The sequence below is a fragment of the Pezoporus occidentalis genome, unplaced genomic scaffold (assembly GCF_034315485.1).
Source record: "Pezoporus occidentalis ecotype Australia unplaced genomic scaffold, CSIRO_AGI_Poc_V1 ctg141, whole genome shotgun sequence".
Lineage (NCBI taxonomy): Eukaryota > Metazoa > Chordata > Aves > Psittaciformes > Psittacidae > Pezoporus > Pezoporus occidentalis.
In genome coordinates this window covers 879,984-898,669 of record NW_026913220.1, presented here as the reverse complement: position 1 = coordinate 898,669, position 18,686 = coordinate 879,984, and the positions used below count along the sequence as shown (strand labels likewise).

The 18,686-nt window shown below is 36.1% G+C and overlaps 1 protein-coding gene across 3 annotated transcripts in view; it reads right to left on the bottom strand.

Moving 5' to 3' along the window:
- Positions 1–6,226: 6,226 nt before the first annotated feature.
- Positions 6,227–18,686, bottom strand: part of AUH (AU RNA binding methylglutaconyl-CoA hydratase) — a 114,540-nt gene continuing 102,080 nt past the window's right edge. For all 3 annotated transcript variants that reach the window (XM_062609861.1, XM_062609860.1, XM_062609858.1), the window contains 4 exons: positions 11,580–11,767; positions 9,874–9,924; positions 8,142–8,189; positions 6,227–7,411 (listed from right to left, as the gene is read on the bottom strand). In XM_062609861.1, the coding sequence (XP_062465845.1) occupies positions 7,334–7,411; positions 8,142–8,189; positions 9,874–9,924; positions 11,580–11,767 (365 nt within the window). In that variant the 3' untranslated portion in view covers positions 6,227–7,333. The remainder of the gene's footprint in view (positions 7,412–8,141; positions 8,190–9,873; positions 9,925–11,579; positions 11,768–18,686) is intronic.

Sequence of the window (18,686 nt, the reverse complement as noted above, 5' to 3'; positions counted from 1 at the left end):
TATGTGATCAGAGTACAAGGCTGCATAATACAGCAAAGTGTTTATGCCATATGCTGACCTTTTCTAAAGCAGAAATGGAGCCATGTGATGCGCCGCTCCTGCCAGTAGTTGCTTATTGCCAATAATTAAGTTTGATGATATGAAGAAACACAAACTTGTATTGCTTTAGAGTTCTGAAAGGAAGAAGCTTTGAAGTTTTTGGCACTGCAAAGCACAAAGATAGCCAAGTTGGCTTGAATACACTACTGTTGTCCATTATAGGCACCACCCATCAAAACTGGAATCAAGTGCCCTGCTCAAGTGGTTACTGGCATTTGTGTAAAGAAAAACATGTGCATCGTTACAGAACTGCTGCATTATCCAGAAGAGCATAAAGGTCACAGGAACAAAGCAGCCAAAAGCATACTCAGTACCTCAAATCTCAGAACATCACAGTAACATTTGATGTTCTTGTGCAACAGTGCTAGTAAGCAGCTATTACCTAATCTCCTACCAGTATTACACAAAAGTATACTTGCGAAATACTGCAGATAAATATGCTGTAATTATATGAAATATAAAAACATGTATAGGACAAAATGTTTTTGTAACTCTAAACACACATACCTGTGGAAATGTGGGTTTAATGAGTTATTCTAACAATGGAAACAATGTTTTAAAAGCTTCTATGATGAACCTTAAAACTATGTGCTGGGAGCAGAGTGGACATACGGCCATACATTTTATATATTATGCATATACACATAGCATTATCAAAAGTTTGTCCTGTATGCAGCTATTTTGTGCTTCACTGTTGGCAGAATCAGGCTGCAGAGCTGGAATAACCAGCTTCACACAACTGCTTTAGCACAGCCTGGTAGCACAGCTATGCCACTGCTGCTCCCACACCACCTCCTCCCCCTTGCTGGGGTTTCCTTCTGAATTACTGATGACAGCCTGGCTACTTTGGGGAGCTGGGACAAAAAGGGGTGGCCAGCCTCCACAAGTGTTGCCATCTGTTAACAGCAACTCAGTTCCATCATGGCATCTACAGTATGTCCCCGGTGGCTAAGGTGGTTTCTGATATCCCTTGCTTACTTTAAGGAAGTATTTTCAAGCTTAGCTAATAATCCTAAAGATTAAAGCAGCCTAGAAGCAGAATCACAAACACACACAACTAAGACTTAACTCTACGCAGGGACTTTGGTGCCCAAGTCCAAAATTTAGATTTTGTTTTAGGAAGTCACAGTCATGTTATATTAGGCAGTGGCAATTAGGTAGGCCTTTCAGGATTTATGAATTATACCTTTCACACCTAAGGAGTCTGACACAGTAGGCATCTCCCCCCTTGGCAGACAGAACTGCGAACAGTGCAAAGGAGGTGCTGGGGATGACAGGAAAGTGAGCGGGATTCTTGTCCTATTAAACGAACAGTGTGATACTTGCTGCATGAGGGACTGCAAGACAGGCCTTCCCTCTCTAAACTAATAGGTCATTATCTCTACTTCTCAGTATATTAACTTGTAGAATAAGTAATTGAAGTAGAAAAGTTTTATCAGGAATAACTAACAGCATCCAGTGACCAGGTCACTCCTGCAGGAGTTCTGACTTCAGGTCAATTAAGTGAAAGGAGAGAGCAGAAACTGATTTGCTCTGGTGTTTCGCAAATCCTTCAAATACTGAATAATTAGACAGACTGAGGGGCTGCAGCATATCTTCTTCACTTTTTCAAAAAAGGTCTGATCCCAGCTAAGATTTGGAAAAAAGGGCAAGAATCCAAAGTGAAGAAAGGAATTTCATTCCACACAAATTGGGGAAAAACTATGTCCACATGTTCACTTACAAACTGGTAACCTGGGCAGAACCCTTCTCATTATACCATATTTGTGGCTCCTACCTTCTTTTGTACCTTATACAGACAGTCTATGAATCATGTTTGGATGTTATAATTTCTACCAGTCATTAGGGTATAAACCTCAGATGCTTGCAACCAGACAATACAGAAAAATCTACTTTGTGGAGCTGCTCATGAAGATATTGGAAATGACTGTGTTGAAATGGACTTTGATTTAAACATGCAGCCTGAACACACCCTACAACCCATCTCTCCTATCCATCCTTCCAAAACCCACTGCTTGTCAGAAGCACGTTCCCTAGCTCTCTCCTCCTTTCACCATTACTTTGAAGAGGAGGCAGGCCAAAAGGACAACATGAACCACAGACTGAACCCTGAGTAGTCACTAGCTGGGGATACTTCTATGTATTTACAAAAATTGTTCAGCTACAGACAGCTTTGAAGACAACAGTCCCAGCAGAATACTCATTACAAAGAGAGAAAGAGTCTGAACTCTTTCTACACAAGCACACAGAACTATTTATTTTATTAGATATTTATATGTAATGAAAGCACAACCTTCATAACACTATCCTTACAATTAAGATTTTAAATTTTGTCTTTCTAAGCTGCATGAGACACATTTTTAAAAAATTTGTACAACTGGCATCAGATTTTGTAACATGCTAGAAAGAGTTGAGCCAAAGATGATATCACAAAGTCCTTATGCTTAAAGGAAAATGTTAAATCAATTAGCAGTTGCTAGAATAAAGAAGCAACAATTTGATGCAGAAGTTCCATAAAAAAATACTCAACTTTTCACGTTGTTCTGAAAGTGGTTATATTATGCAACAAGAAAACTGCAATGTATTCTCATCTCTTTAATGTTACAAAAGCTTTATTAGCATATGCTTCAGAAATTATAATCAAAGAGTAGAACTCACTAGCCAGAACTTTGAAGACTTTATAAACATACATGTAGAGACTATGCCTTAGAGGGTTAATGTAGTATTTTGAACTCAAATATTGCAACAGGATTTAGCTTTGACATAGAATGTTCACACCCTCTGTAATAAATTCTTTAAACATACTTCATATTTCTTCCCATGTGAATGAGTGTCCTTGGAAGAATTATGTACTAGATAAAATTTGAAGATGATATCTAAGTCTAGGCTTATTTAAGGGGGGGGTAGACAATGATCTTACAGTCTACGACAGTTGCTGATTAATGAGCTGCTCATGATTGCAGGAGGCCTCTCCAAACTGCAGAAGCAAACGATAGTATAGGACTGGGAGGAATGTGCTATCTGGATGCCACACTTTTGTGGAAATTTAGAACTCACTTCAACTTCTGCTACGTTTATTCCAGCCTTGAACTACCAGATGTGCACAACCAGATAAAGCATAACATACGTGCATCCCCCCGACAGCTACTTGACTCTGCTTCTGCAGCAGAACTTCTGTGTTAAGACAAATTCCACGCTATAAGTATGGCTGGCAGCTTGTAGCAGTCACAGTACATGCTCTGCACAGTTCAAGGTTTCTGCTGGTAGTGCTCTTGCACAAACAAATGCAAAACTTCCTGGAGTAGAACAGTATTATCATATCCTGAGGCGGCTTGGTCTCGCCTGTCTGAAATATTTTATACGTACACGTACGCATACGCGCATACACATACATATGCATGCATTTAACATGTCAATATAAACACATACATACTATAACATAATGAATACACTACACAAACACAGCACATTCTTCCTAACTTAGGAATCTTCTAGTCAACTGTTTCAAGGTTGAAAGTGAACATGATTTATATCTGTAATAAAAAATGTATGCTACCTAATCTTTGGTGATAATACAATAATTTCTGACTACATCCTTCAAAAAACTTTCAGGAAAATTTTTAAAACTTTCCTAGCTTTGCTTATAAAATATGAATATGCTTAAAGTGAAAACAACCCATAAAAATTCCTAAAAGTGTTCCCTGCATCCTGGTGTCCAAGTTCCAGACTTGAGCAAAAGCAAAGTCAACAGAAAAAGGCGCAAACAGAAAAATGAGTTTTGTAATCTCTCAAAATACACAAGAGGAATTTAATTACCTTTAGCTGAACATGTCTCCTTTTGATTTATTCTTTTTCTCAATTTTGGCAATAGTTGTCTTTCTGAAAGTGCGCAGAAAAAGAACATCTTAAAATAACCACATCATCATGATTATTATCACACCCTGAGTACACTGACTGTACCAGCCTCACTAGGCAATGAAGCCCCATGGGTCTTCAGCAGTCTCATTAGTTGCTAGAACAAGGCTAAAATCCCACAAATGAGACATGAAGGCACATCTTGTTCAATATCCACTGCACAAAATACCAATGGTTTTCAATTATATTTTTAATAGCAAATAAACCCTCTCTCTTATCTTAGTAGACACATTTTCAGAGATTTTGCTTGCATGGAAAGACAATGGAAGAAAAACTAAGTTTAGTAATAAATTGTTTCAATTACTCTTTTTATTTGCATACTATGAGTTGGTTTTGGTATGTGAAGTGTCTCTATTTCCAAGCCCCTTATTGTACTCACTAAGTCTCTGAAAACCAGATTCCAAGTAGCATGATAATCTGCTCTCTCCTGTGATGGACAGACATGCTATTTTTTATTCTGTTCAACAAATCTGATTATGGTTAAATGCACCTAGGAGCAATGACTGAGGAAAATATGAAACAGCTGCAAATGATATATCCTGCTGTTTACTATTCTGAATGCAGCTGGTTAAAAGCAGTTCTAGAAAAGCTTTGATATGAACCTTGGTGTAGAACTATGAGTAACTGCACATAAACTGACCAAATTTCCACAACAATTTTGCACAAATGGCTCTGTAAATTTCATGGAAATGCTCCATCCTCCAAGGGCTCTTAACTGTATTATTACAGAACCTTATAATAAATAAAACACTGTATTTCTTCATAGCAGGTGAGCTACTAAAAAGCACTGAAGTGGCTGATGTCATCAGAAAATTCTGAAAACATCCAGAAATGTAGTATAACAAGTAAGAATGTGAGTTACTTCAACAATATTGAAAATACAACTTCTTTCATAGATTAAAGGCTAAAAGGATATGTGTTATATAAAGCCACACGTTAATTTCTACATGAAACTGAGTACTTTTAGGCAATTTAGTAAGTTGAACTTACACTTACACTGTTGAGAGGCAACCAGCTGAAGGCAACAGACCCACCTGTATTACAGCTTTTCAAATATCCAGCTCTGTGGAGAAGTGCAGAAGTAGTCACTATCCACTTGAGCTCAGCCAGAGCAGGAGAAAAAAGCTGCTTACAACTAGGGAGCATGAGATAAACTTTAAGGAATCAAGCGGGGACTGTGGCTCAGTCACCCATGAGGTACTGGGGAGAAAAGCATGGCTTTACCAGGAACTGAAACAGCTGAGCCTAAGCACTTGAAGGGAGATCTGCCAGATCATAACTTCAAAGGGAAAAGCCTTTATAAGAGCATTTCTGTTACAAATGACCCTCTTGTGGAAGAAGAATTCTAATACTGCTATTAATCACAAGCACTGCAGCCATCATAACGTGTCACTTAATAATAGAGACAGTGATTAACACTTCTTTAGCTAAAATATTGTTCCTTTAGGATTATTTCAAAATCACTAGAAAATACCTTTAAAAATTGTCCTACTGGTACTCACTTTGTAATAATATTCAAGCTGTTGACTTCAAAGAAGGCACTGAAATTGCTACAGTATGACAGTTATCTTCTCCTGAGAAAAGGAATGGAGAGACCACTGTGACAGCAAAATTATTTCCTGAGATCAAGACTACTAGTTAAAGGCATGAATCTACAGAATCTGATGCTATAGTATTTAAAGTTATTAGAGTTTTTAAAATAGACATTCACAGAAGCTACTTAATCAGGTCTTGTTAGAAAAAAAGTCAGCTCAGTAACTGGACTGTGTATCAAAGTTATGAAACAGAAGTCCGTCAGCATAGGCTTAGTATTTTTTCTCCTATTAACATAATTATTTCCTACTCAGTAAAAATGAAAATGACATGTTAGCATTTCAAAAACATGAGAAAATGACCCTCTAGGCTTTATATGACTATCAAAACAAGAACCGGTAAATTATTTGCAAATTATCATGCATGAAATGATCGACTCAGCAAGTTTACCAGTCAACAAAGTGTGTGCTCTACCAGTTATAATCAATTTACATGTAATGATATGTCTAAATATGAATTTAAATGAGTTCTTGTCATTTCATGTTGATCAGCTGCTTTATCATCATAGATATGGACAGTGACCATAGTTAATGTTGCAGAAACAGCAGAGCATACACAAGTTTTGTGAGCCAATAGTAACCAAACATGAAGAAATTTGTTTTCATATAAAAAGACAGCCTTTGACTGCTAAGCCACGTTTATTTTCCAGTCAAGTTAACAAAAATACTTTCTAAAAGGTTATTTCCAGGCATTTGCTGTATATGCCATGTCCACAGGGAACATACAGTATGAATCACAACAGTTTTCCCACCTTGTAACCTACTGGATTTCTCTTTCAGCATATGAAAAGAACCCTGAGGCTGCCATAGAATAAAGAACATTTCAGTATCATCCCCATTATATATAAATATACATTATTAGGACCTCCAGAAGCAATATTCTGGAGAAGAAGAGAATTCTAGTCTCTTTAACAGCACACTAGTCACATCCCTGCATAACAATCTTTAGTACAATCATCAAAAATCTAAAATATCTGGGGCAAGTGGAATAAAGTTTCTTTACAGCAGACAGTGATGATCAGATGGTACGTTGGAAGAACGCAAGACAAAGCCAGGTTTAACATACAAGAATGCATAATTAAAGGCTGGCCTCGAAAATGTCTTCATTTAATACAGTTGAATTAACATAATGGCAATGACTTCATCCAAAGGACACCATTACGTGCTAAAATTAACTTCATTTTACTTAGAATAATGTAAGTCAGATAAATAAGCTTAACATTTCCCAAGCAATAATCCTTTTAATTTCCCTTAGCTTTATTTATAATGTACATATTCAGGTAGAATACGCAACTATAGTTTTTACTGACATACAGAATCATTCCAATGCGTATTTGGCACAATTTCTTATTTTTGGTATTCAGTAGTCGCTTTTCTTTTGATAAAATGATACAGCAGATTTACACTTAACATCACATACAAGTTTTGTATATATAAAGAGCTATTTCAATTGTGGAATGGTAAGTTTCGTACATATGAAATTTCAAGAATGCTGCATGAACCTGTGACCTTGAATATCAGCCTTCAGAAATGGTAATGAGCATGAGCTGACAAACATTTCTGGCTGGGCCCAGTACAAGTATGGACACATTCATGTATGTTGTAACATCAGTATGGTTGGATTTTACTTTGGTGGTTGTGATATTCCAGGTGCAGATGCAGGTGCACCTTAATGGTCCTCATAGCAGTACTTTTATCTCACTGTATTTTAAAGGCATCAGCTTCTTTTATTCTCCCTTGTAGCGAGGAGGTCTCTTCTCCTTAAATGCAAGGAGGCCTTCAATTCTATCTTTTGTTGGAATAGTCTGCAATGAGCAGAGTAACAATTCATTATTGACATCAAAAACAATACCAAGAAAAGTGTTTTCATACAAATCCTAGTTCTTCAATGTATCCAATGTGCAACATATAATACAAAACTAAAATTAAAACTAAAATGTCTGGTCAAATACAGGAAAGTACCAGACACTTCAAAGCCACAGTATAAGGCTGTGAAACAATCTGGGAAAAGAAAGAGTATCTTTTCTCCAGACAGATGGCTGTGAAGCTCTTTCAGGTTTGTCTATGAGATTTTGGTGTTTTGTTTTGGTGTTCTGCTTTGTTTGGGGAAAAGGGGAGAGGGTTGGTTATCGATCAGATCACCATATGTTTTAAATAAGTACCTAATGCTGATGCTTCTATTTCCATGATTAGAAACTTGTCTCAATGTCCAAGAACAAACTCACTCAAATACATTATTCCCATGCTTTGATGGCATGGGTTTTGGTTTTTGGCTGGTTAGAACACACACCATTAGTGGCACATGTTACAGAAGTGTCCTTCAAGTTGTTGAAGGACATAACAGTCTTGGCAGGGAGATGTTTTTGTCCTAAACTACACCTCCATCCTTAAATACCTTACAAAACCAAAGTAGAAGGAAGGTCTAAATGTAGAAGAGATCATAGAGCAATTTCTAATTGAATTTCTGCATGTTTTGTAACAGGCACCCACAAAACCTGTTTTCTGGGTTTTTTTTGTGTAATCATAGTTACATACCTGAGCGTAACAAGCTTCTTCAATTGCTAAACCTGTTACTAAGTCGACCTGAGGAAAAAAATGCAATATTTCTTAAAAGTGTATTTGTATATTTATTATATATTATTTCCTGACAGCTAACAAGTACTGTGTTTTTTATATGCCACATACTAAAACACTTTTGAACACAGAATTGCTACACTGCCATGTGCTGAGAGTGGTTAGTATTTCTGTAACTGTTTCCTTATTTGGCAATACAATTAGTATGTAATAGAGTGTCAAAACAATGTATGTTCTTCACTACAAATCATCTAGACTAAAAACCATTAGCTACTTGCACATTTGTAATCATATCATGTACTACAGGGGGAAAGATTGAATGTACTGCATGATTATTTAAAAATTGTTCTGAAACAAGTTATCTTCAAATGTCATGTACGACAAAATAAACATAAATTCAAGTTTAAAGTAATTTAAAATAAAAAGAAGAGGACAACAACCATCCTGAATCATCACCTAGTTTTAATAATATTTTTTTCTTTGTAAGTGGGTCTGAACAGCTGAAAAGGATGAATTTTCCCTCCATTAATTCTCTGCCTATTTTAAGCATCAGATGCTGCAGAACCTACCAGCTCTCCACATGGCTACTGAATGGACTGTGGCTATGCACCACAAGCAATTTGTGAAGGGGAGATAAACTATAGGATAGACTACCAAAGGAAACTGTGAAATTTCTTCCATGGAAGGTTTGTTAACAACAGCTTGAATGAACATTTGGCTCCATTGGTCTTGGAGCCTCAAGACTGAACTAGGTGATCATTCAGAATCCTTCTAACCCTATTGTCCCTAATTCTATAAACATCATGATTTTGACCTTCCAGTCCACTATATGTGGTAGCTAGATAGTTTAGCTTGTAGCATTTTGAACCTTGGATACCACTGAAATAAATCTTGAATTCCAGCATAACTTGCTGTGGAAACCTAACAAATACACTTTTTGCACACTAGTATTTCAGTTTGGTTCTCAGGCCAAAACTTGCTGGTGGTATGCTTTTGCTGAACTCAATTACATTATTGGTTGATTTTGAGACTTTTAAGAGGTCCATTCTTAAATTTGGTTGAGCTATAGGTGTCCTAGTGCAGAGCTTATGCATATGCTTAACTTTAAATATGAATAGTCCTGCTGATCTTAGCAAGATGATTCACAAGCCTGAAGTAAAACACATGTAGGGACGTATTCAGGACTGGATTTTAACAAACCTTAGAGCTACAACAATAGTGTTCAAGAAGGAGTGGCAATCAGAATCAAGTATGAAATCAGACTCGATTTAATTTTAACACTAACCTCTATTAAATTATTAAAAATAAGTAACATGCCTTTTGGCCTTTAACTGTATTAGTTACTAAACACTGAGAGCATTGACAAGCTTGATAGAATATGACTTTCAGGTTTTCTTCCATGAAAGGCAACTTGTTCATAGTAGTTTATATTTACTTTCTAGTATTAATCATTAGCTGACTGCATTACTTCTGGACAGACACAAGGTTACTAAGCCTCATTACAGAAAACAGCATCAACCCTACTCTCAAGAGTCTGAGCCATACAAAAATTGCATTTCATCTTTGAAAAAGTTTTGACTAAATAGATTTTGAAAGACAATACACTGAAAAACAAAAAAAAAAGCAGTTCTACCATAGTATACCTGTCGCCAGTTTGACTTCTACTTACTCTTAGGAAAGTACAGCCCCTTACCTCCATTCCCTGATTGATGGCCAGTTTTGCAACTCTCATTGCTACTGGTCCCTAAAATGAAAGAAAAAGATCATTTACATATCATCAAAATGTACAAGATAATGCAGTGAAGAATCTGCATATCATTGTTCTTACATTGGGATCTTCTAGCCTTTGACATTCATCACTTTTATAGTAGATATATCAAATATCATAAACTGTATCACTACAGTAGATGCTTGCAAACTTAGTTTCAGTCTCCACAGTTTCAATATCAAGAAGGAATGAAAGAATGCTTTTTTCAGAAGAAACTAATTAAAGCAGTGTGTTTGGCTTATGTTTCAAAGGTGCTGAGAATCTCCACTTTTGTCAGTCTTGCTCAGTTTCCTTCAAAACAAGGCTCAGAATGGCCATTTTAAGTGACATCACTACAGGCTTTCACAATATCAATCCTGTATCCATGTTGTGATACAATGGAGACACCTAAAATGATGTGATAACGAAATAAAATTAACCGATGCAGCTTTAAACTTAAAATATGTTACTGCAAAGCCTACACTTGGTCAGGTGATGACAGTCTTCTCAGAGCAACTGAAGTCCCCAGCAAGCAAAGGGATTCCCACCCTCCTCCTCCAAGGTGCTGCAGAACAGCAAGACATCTTTGGGAATCATCACAGTCCTGCACCTATCCATTAGCACCAGCTTCTCAACGTTCAGATACTGCTTTAGAAAAGTGGCCTGATGCTCTGGGAAAAGCCAAATGCTTTAGAGTTGGTTCCAATGTGAAGTTTTAACTATAAATATACCTTTCAGAATCCCTGCATGTTAAAATTTTCACTGTATTTCTCACATTTGTCTATGAGGGTGTTCAAGACAAAAAATAACCAGTGTTAATGCTGTATTTAATCTGTAACGTTTTCCAACTTCAGTGAAAAATTTTTGCTCTTACACTTATCCAATAAAATGGTTTACTAATTATTTTCTTCTTCTGTCTTCTATGAATTTTCTACCTGGGAGACTCCACTTGAAAAGTAGGTTTATCCTACCCTGAACAAAGAGCTGGCAGTCTATAGCAACAGGGGAACAGGCAGTCATTAGCAAACACAAACACTCCTGTAAGGGTTATACTTAAAAGTTTTTACTGAAATTTTCAAGTTCTAAAGCACAGGGATTTAGTAAATCCCATTTCAATTTTTTTTATGAAAGACAGAAAGAGGATGTCACTTTGAATGAATGATAATAAAAGCATGATTCTTTCATCAAGTTTACACAAAAAGGACAGAAAGCAAACTTTCCACTAGTAAATGGGTTTTGCTTTAACACTGAAATTACATTTAGCCCTATGTTTTCAAAATAAAAGTTACACTGAGATATGTCCACTTTCATACGGACCATTTTACCTCTCTTCTGAAGCATTCAACAGCAATCAACTATTGAGATAAACACTTTACTAAAAAAACCCCACAACTGTACCCTTTTTTGCTTAACACTTGAAAGCAAAAATATGCAATACAAACATAGACCAAACCATGACAAAGGATTTTTGCTTTACCATGAAATAATTATCAAATAACACCACTCAGTACACAAGAGAAAACTCCTGATTGCAGTCCACATAACTAGAATGGCTCTAATATGTAACTTCATGACAGTTTTTCTTATTAGAGATTGTTCTTTTTCAATGTTTGTCAAAAACTAAAAACTAAATTCAGAACAATTTATTTTACCTGAGGTAAAAATTCTTTTGCCAGAGCTAATGCTCTTCTGTATGCAGCATCCCCTGCTTCATTCTGTTCTACCACATGGCTAATCAATCCTATTGATTTTGCTTCCTCACCATCTACAATACGCGCAGAGAAGATGAGTTCTTTTGCCAAAGACACTCCAATTGTGCGAGGTAATCTCTGTGTCCCCCCTAAAATTTGGAAAAAGAGAAAATGCGAGTATTAGTTTTCCATCCATTTATATCACTAACGTGGATGCCTTGTTCAGCTCAAATATTTTTAATTCCATAAATAATTATATGACCATACAGAAATTAAATTACCATACAAAGGCATTCCTAATGCTTTCTTCAGTTTTGAAACTACATCTAAAAATAAACCAACTGCTCTGTTTCTCAGAAAGACATGTAAATAACTGAAAAGAGGCAATATTAATAATTTATTCTGTTCTATTGCAGACAAGTTACCTTATCCATATCAGCAAGAAACTGAAGGAAAACTACTTGCCAGTAATTACCAAATCCAATCCATTTTTTATATTAATCACTACAATATGAACACTTCTGAAGAACTATTCTCAAAAACAATATATACTCTAACTAAAGAGTAGTCCATGCTAAAATTTGCAAATGTTAGGGACAGTATTCATATGTAAACTGAACTAATACCACTACACAAGGTCTTTAAAAAGCCATGGCAGGTGTGGATCAGCAGAGTAAGGCACCTAACTTTGGTTAGCTTTATCTCATTATCTTAAAAACCTCTTTGGCAGATCAGCATTTACAGAAGATCAGTAAGCAGACACATTAACCAGACATGTGGAGGTTGCTTAGTTGGACTAACAATTAACTTTCCAGAACTGACAAACAATGAGAATGTGGGAATAATCATTATCGGAACTGAAAAAGCATACTCAAAATGACAGAAGCAGATGTTTGTGTGAATTAAAACAGTGGAAACGGCCTTCATCCAGGAGAAAGGATTTTGAAAATACAGAAGTTCTACCTTTTTGACATGGATCTGAAACAAATATTCAATTTATATAGACATTCTGTAAGTAAAAATTTTTGTCCAAAAAACTATTTCTGCAAAAGCACGACTATAATTTCAAATATAAATATATGTATAAATGCGAGAGGAATATTTATATGTGGTGTTCAAAAAGAGACAGTAAAACACCAGATAAATGTGTGTTCAACTAATAAAATAGATTAATTTCCACTAGATAATGTTGGGCTAAGACAGTATTTTATTAAAGCCATAGAGTTCTCTTACTGATGTTTCCTGAAAATACTTTAAATACATCTCTGAGACAAGTAAGCTGATTAGATACAAGCAAAGGTTTTTGTGGTTCAGTGATCTAGCTTTCAACTACTGCTTTTTTATGAATCACAAGCTTCAGCTATTGTATTCCTTTCCATAAAAATGAACTTGTCTTTGAACACATGACATCACACAAAAATGCAGAAAGGTTGGGGGATTCCTGCCTTGTGCCTTTCCAAAATACTAAAAAATCATGATCTATAACAAAAACAGAGACATGTTTTCTGCGCTGAAACTGCAAAAATGAAAAAAATGCTTACACTCAGATTAAAAAAAAAATCATCTGTGGAACAACATTTGTAAACACAAATAATGTGATATTCTTTATGTTCTACCACTCTAGGAGGGTTTTAGCAAGAGTGCCCTGTTGGTCAAAGGCAATAGGCAACAGCAAGAGGAACTCCTCTTCATCAAATTCTGCTAATTCTGTTAGTTGTACAGCTAAGCCACTGACAGTGTTAGGGGGAAACTTTGCTAACAGCGTAATTTAGAAAAAGACTCTACTCTAGAGAATTTTTGTGAAGGGGCGGGGGGGGGGGGGGGGGTGGGCAGGGAAGCAGGAGGAGACTAAGACAAAACTCCTTGTAAAATACTACAAACCCTGAAGCCTAAGCCTTCCTATTAGCCTTCTGGTGAGATTCACGGAGGATGATTAAAACTGTAGCTATCAACATTTATATCAGAACTACATGCCATAAAAATGTGAGCTGTGTTTTCAAGAAATTTGCTGCTTATGATACTGAGATGTACCAGTATCACCACAAACATGTATTGGCTTTTTTGTTTTAAATACTGAGTACGTCTTCCAATTTCTCACCCAAAGAAGCTGTCACACCCTACCTTATACACATGTTAAGTGTACATCAGAATGCAGCATATTTCTACACTGACTCTCTTTAAGAATAGGTTGGTCATAAATTACCCCTTTCACCATAGTAATTTAATCTTTGGTTAAAGAAAACAATTTGTCCAAATTGTAAGACCTGAAACCATATGAAGCTGAATTTACTGACTCCACACCTTCTGCTTATTCCTCACCTGGTATGCCTAATATTTTTTTATACTTCATTACCTCCTCTTCTTTTACTATTTTATCTCTTCTATTACTGCTTTTACCAGGAAATGTTGAAAACAAAATTTAATTGAGCAACAATATTTCATAACTTTGACCAAACAATGGATATATTTAAGCATGAAATTGTGTTTATAGATGAAAAAAGTGTTCTTGCCAGTGTCTTACACAATAATGATTAAAGAGCAAAAAAAAGCAGACTAGTCTATGTCTGCCTCCTGCACTGCAAAGCCATTAAGCAGAGCAGCATATTCTTTGATTAATATTCACAGAACAGAAGCCAGCATTTCAGTGCATCAATCACATATACTCAGTAGTAGGAATAAGATATACACACACACAAAAGCAGTTAAGACCCAATTAATCAGATGCAAACAACACACCAAAATACATCCAACGCACAAAAGTTACATCCATTTATGCCGAAAAGACAGAGAGTACACTGCAGATAGATGTTCTGTTTCAGTAACACACAAAGAACATATAATGATTGCCAACTACAATCAGAGCTAAAGGGAGTAACACCCAACCTTCAAAGACATGACTTAACCAAGGCATTTCATCTAAATGTAGAGCAGAATTTGATGGAAGAATAGTTGCTTAATCTTCACAAATTTAATGACATGTTATTTCAAGGACTAGTGATCTGGTATTACTCACTGTGTTGATAAAAGTATTTGACATACAGTTGCAGTGTAAATGCATTCTTATCTGAGATGGTATATATTCAATGTTGTAATATTGTAAACAGCAGGTTTAGATTACATTTTAGTTCATGTGAAAAGACACAGTAAATACAAGACTGATAAGTTCTGGTATAAAAATGTTAAACGTTATAGTATTTCTTTAACAAATAGTTGATTTTTTATGAATACTTATTTACTGTCAGTAATTTATCAATTACAAAATATGTACACAACTGGTTTGGATTAAGGGAATTACATGATAAATTCCCAAGAGTATATCCAGCAAGATGAAGCAACTAGCTTACTGGAAATAGATTCATCATTCTGGCAGAGAGTATCTATAGTCAGTAGTTTCTCATTGCTGAAGGCTCTGTCAAAACATACTGGAAAAAATTCTGTTCTGACAAAAAATCTAAACTTTAATTCAGTAATAATCCTGTTAAGTCATGGAAAGCCGAGTCTTTCTATCTTATCCTTTCTATCATGAGCTCTGATTCACATTAGACTGATTTAACTGATGGGTTTCTGAATTTCATTTTTTAAAGACTCCTGTGCATTTCTAATGTTTTATTAATAATCAGTGGTGAATCCGAAGTCTTTTATCCACAAACTTTCTAATTATTCAAGTCAGTAAAGAAATGACTCAAATGTATCTTTGTGAGTCTTTTGCATAAAGCTATAAGGAGTAGATTTTTCTCTTTTCCACTGAAACTCATAGAAACACGGAACACAGAAACCTGCTGCTCATGACACCAAATCCTGAACAATATGAGCCCATAAATAAAATAATATAAAAATATTATTTTAATGTAATACTTTTCAGCCAGGTAAGTAATATTTTAAAAGTTTGTGTAATAAACATGTTTTCCACTTTTAACACATCCATTGTTAGCTGTTTTCAAAACATGGCACATTTCAAAAGCCTAAATGCTCTACCAAGACAATATTTAACAACAGGTTCCCAGACTAGGCCTTGATCCTGCAAAGTTGTACATGTTTTAGTTAACTTAAATGCAGGTATAGATTTTTATGGGCTCTGAGATCCCAAATCCTTCCACAGAAGAGAACATGAAAAGCCCTTCAATGGCACAAACTGTATAACTGACAAACAACTGTATAACTGACAAACAAAAAACAGACTGAGAAAGACAGCAACAAAATGTAAGTGACCAGGTGAAAACAGCATGGAGAAGAAATGGAACAGAACATTATCTCTGTAAGGGGAAAAAAGCAGAGAGCTGGCAAAGAGCAGGCAGTAGGTGAGGCTGCTATTGTGTCTGGCCATATAAGCTGAGACAGTGGTCTGTGGTTACCCCAAGGTCTGTGATGACTGAGAAGGGAAGTTGTTTGCATGAGATTTCATAGTAGGTTGCCAAAAGGAAGCTACTAGTAGGTTGCTCATGGAAGTTTGGCTTGCCAGTCAAGCTGAAGAAAGCCCTGCAGGAACATCAGAAACACCCTACCTGAGGTCAAAGAGGCAGCATGACCAGGCGCCTATGCCAGCCAGGCAGTGGCAAACCCCAGCTCCCAAACTACCAGCTTAATTTGCAAATCAGTCCTTAATTTCCACAATCTGTTTTATTCACCTGCCTCTGTGGACTGGTTTATTAAAAAAAAACTATCTGAAAAACACCTACAGTATACCAAACCACCACGCGTGGGTGGCTTGAAGGTGGCAGCTTGAGTCTGAAGAATGTAGTACTTGGCGTGAAGATGTGTGAATGATTAAGATGCATGAGGGAAAGTGTAAATACACTTTCAGAATTCACTAGCAGTTAAATAATCACAGCTTTTATATAGAAAGATGAAATCGTTGGGTAATTTAGAGAAACTAAATTCATTTTCAAAATAAGTAATCCTCTTGTAGATTGAGAAGGATAGAAGACAGTTTCTCAGCAGATGGCTGCATACGTGAAATGAATGGAACCAAAAAATGCATCTGGAACCTGATTTTTGTAAGATGGACTCCAAAAGGGATTCTGCATCTAGTGTAAGGATCTTACTCCACATTTCCCTCACAAGTGTGGTACAACCAACTGCATGGACTCCTCTGTCAGCCAAAACACTGCTTGAGAAGCACAGATCTGCAGTGCCACCCATGAACTCCCAGGACTCACAGTACTAGCAATGCACAGCCTGCCATACTTTTTTTAAACTGAAATTATTTGAAGAAGAGAAGAAAAATGCCTAAGGCCCTTCATCTAATTACTAGCTTCTACTTAAATGTAAACAAATGCAACAAACATGAGCACACACAAGCATTCGGTTTAGCCACATGCCTTCCTGCTACTCCAGATAGGAACTTGGTCTTACTGTCATTTGGGAATGCAACAATGGAAAGTGAACTTGAACAAAATTCAAGAGTACATGCACATTAAAACAAACATAACTCATATTGCTGCAGATGGAAAATGGCCCAAGAGAAGGCATTTTCCAGTTTTAAAATGACACCCACATATTTATGAAGTCATTACTTAGCTGTAACAACAGGTAGGAGGTTTAAACCAGTGCTGCTCTGTATACTCGTACTTTAAAAATCATGTGGGCTTTATGAGCAGTAATAAAAACAAAAAACTTGTCTTTTAAATAAATAATTTTACAGTCCATGTTCTTACAGTTTTCGATTGATTATAACAGTTCAAATTTGATTCATGTGAAAACCTGGACAAAAAAACAACATGAGAAGAACTATCATTACTTAGGGCAAGTGAAATACAGAAAAATTAATTACCACAGTAATATCCTATTTTTATTTACATTTTGAATCAGATCACAGTCCCAAAATGTGACACTTACTTCAGTTTTAATGAACAGAATTGAAATAAAGAAACAACAAGCAAAGCAAAAACCAGATTATTAAATCTGAAGTCTTCACTGCTTATGAGCAAGTGATTTGAACATTTTCCTCACTTCAGTGCTCTCCTTATGGAAATCTACCATTTTATTCTTCCACACAGCAAAGAAATCCATCACTCCACTAAACCTCCAAATCAATTCCTACTCCTAACCCTATCCTTTCTCCCATTCTGACTACTATCAAATTAATCTCCTTTCAACTGTTTGAATGTAATGGGTTTTTAAGAATTTACCTCTGAAATTATTCATCCCTGAAATTCTCCGACTTGAGCAGCACTAAAGAAAGGAGAATTGGTGGCTCATAGAATGGGAGCCCAGGGAAAACAGCAAAGCCAACAAGACTGTACGAGGACACAATCCTGCTGGTTTAGCTGTCAAATCCCAAGGAGGCAGAGTGCTCTCTCTACTGGTAAATATAAGTTAAATTAACTTGTACGTATGAAGCATATTTTTCATCTTGAGTAGTATGCCCTCCCAGCTGAGGCAGAAATACACTGCAGCCACACTGCACCGAGTCTAGTACCTATGCTATAACATAATATAGTTTTGAAAACAGAGACTACCAAAAATCTGGCCAAGATCATTCAAAGATGGCATGCACTAATCTAACAACCTGCAACACAAAAACTAAACTTTTCAGTAAATCAGAACTTATTTCTGAGACACAAAAATACTCCTAACTTCTTCAGCGTGATCCGTTAGAATCTGTAGCACTATCTAGGAGTGTCAGAATGGCATTCTGTTCTTTTAACTTCCCAGACAGATCCTTCTATTCGTTATCCTACAGTAATAGTTGATATGTGAAGAAATATTCATGGCTGCTATTAAAAATTCTGTAAGTCACATGAATAATTGAAATATTCTTTTTATTTCTGCACATTAATTTGTATTCTGGATGTTATTTTATTTACTATTCCTTGTAAGTATATTGCCTATCTGCAAGAATAATGAAAAATTATATGGCAAATTAACAATTAAACCAATTAACAATTAAAATAAATTAATCATAAATGTAAACATAAACATGCCTTCAGTCTATAAAATCACTAAAATCAGTAAACTGGCCTAAGAAATTGCAGTTAAAACGATCTGAACCAGGTTAGAAGCCTATGACACAGACTGGGAGAAAAGCTACTTTTCCAAAGCCAGGATCACCCTTTATAGGCTCCACAG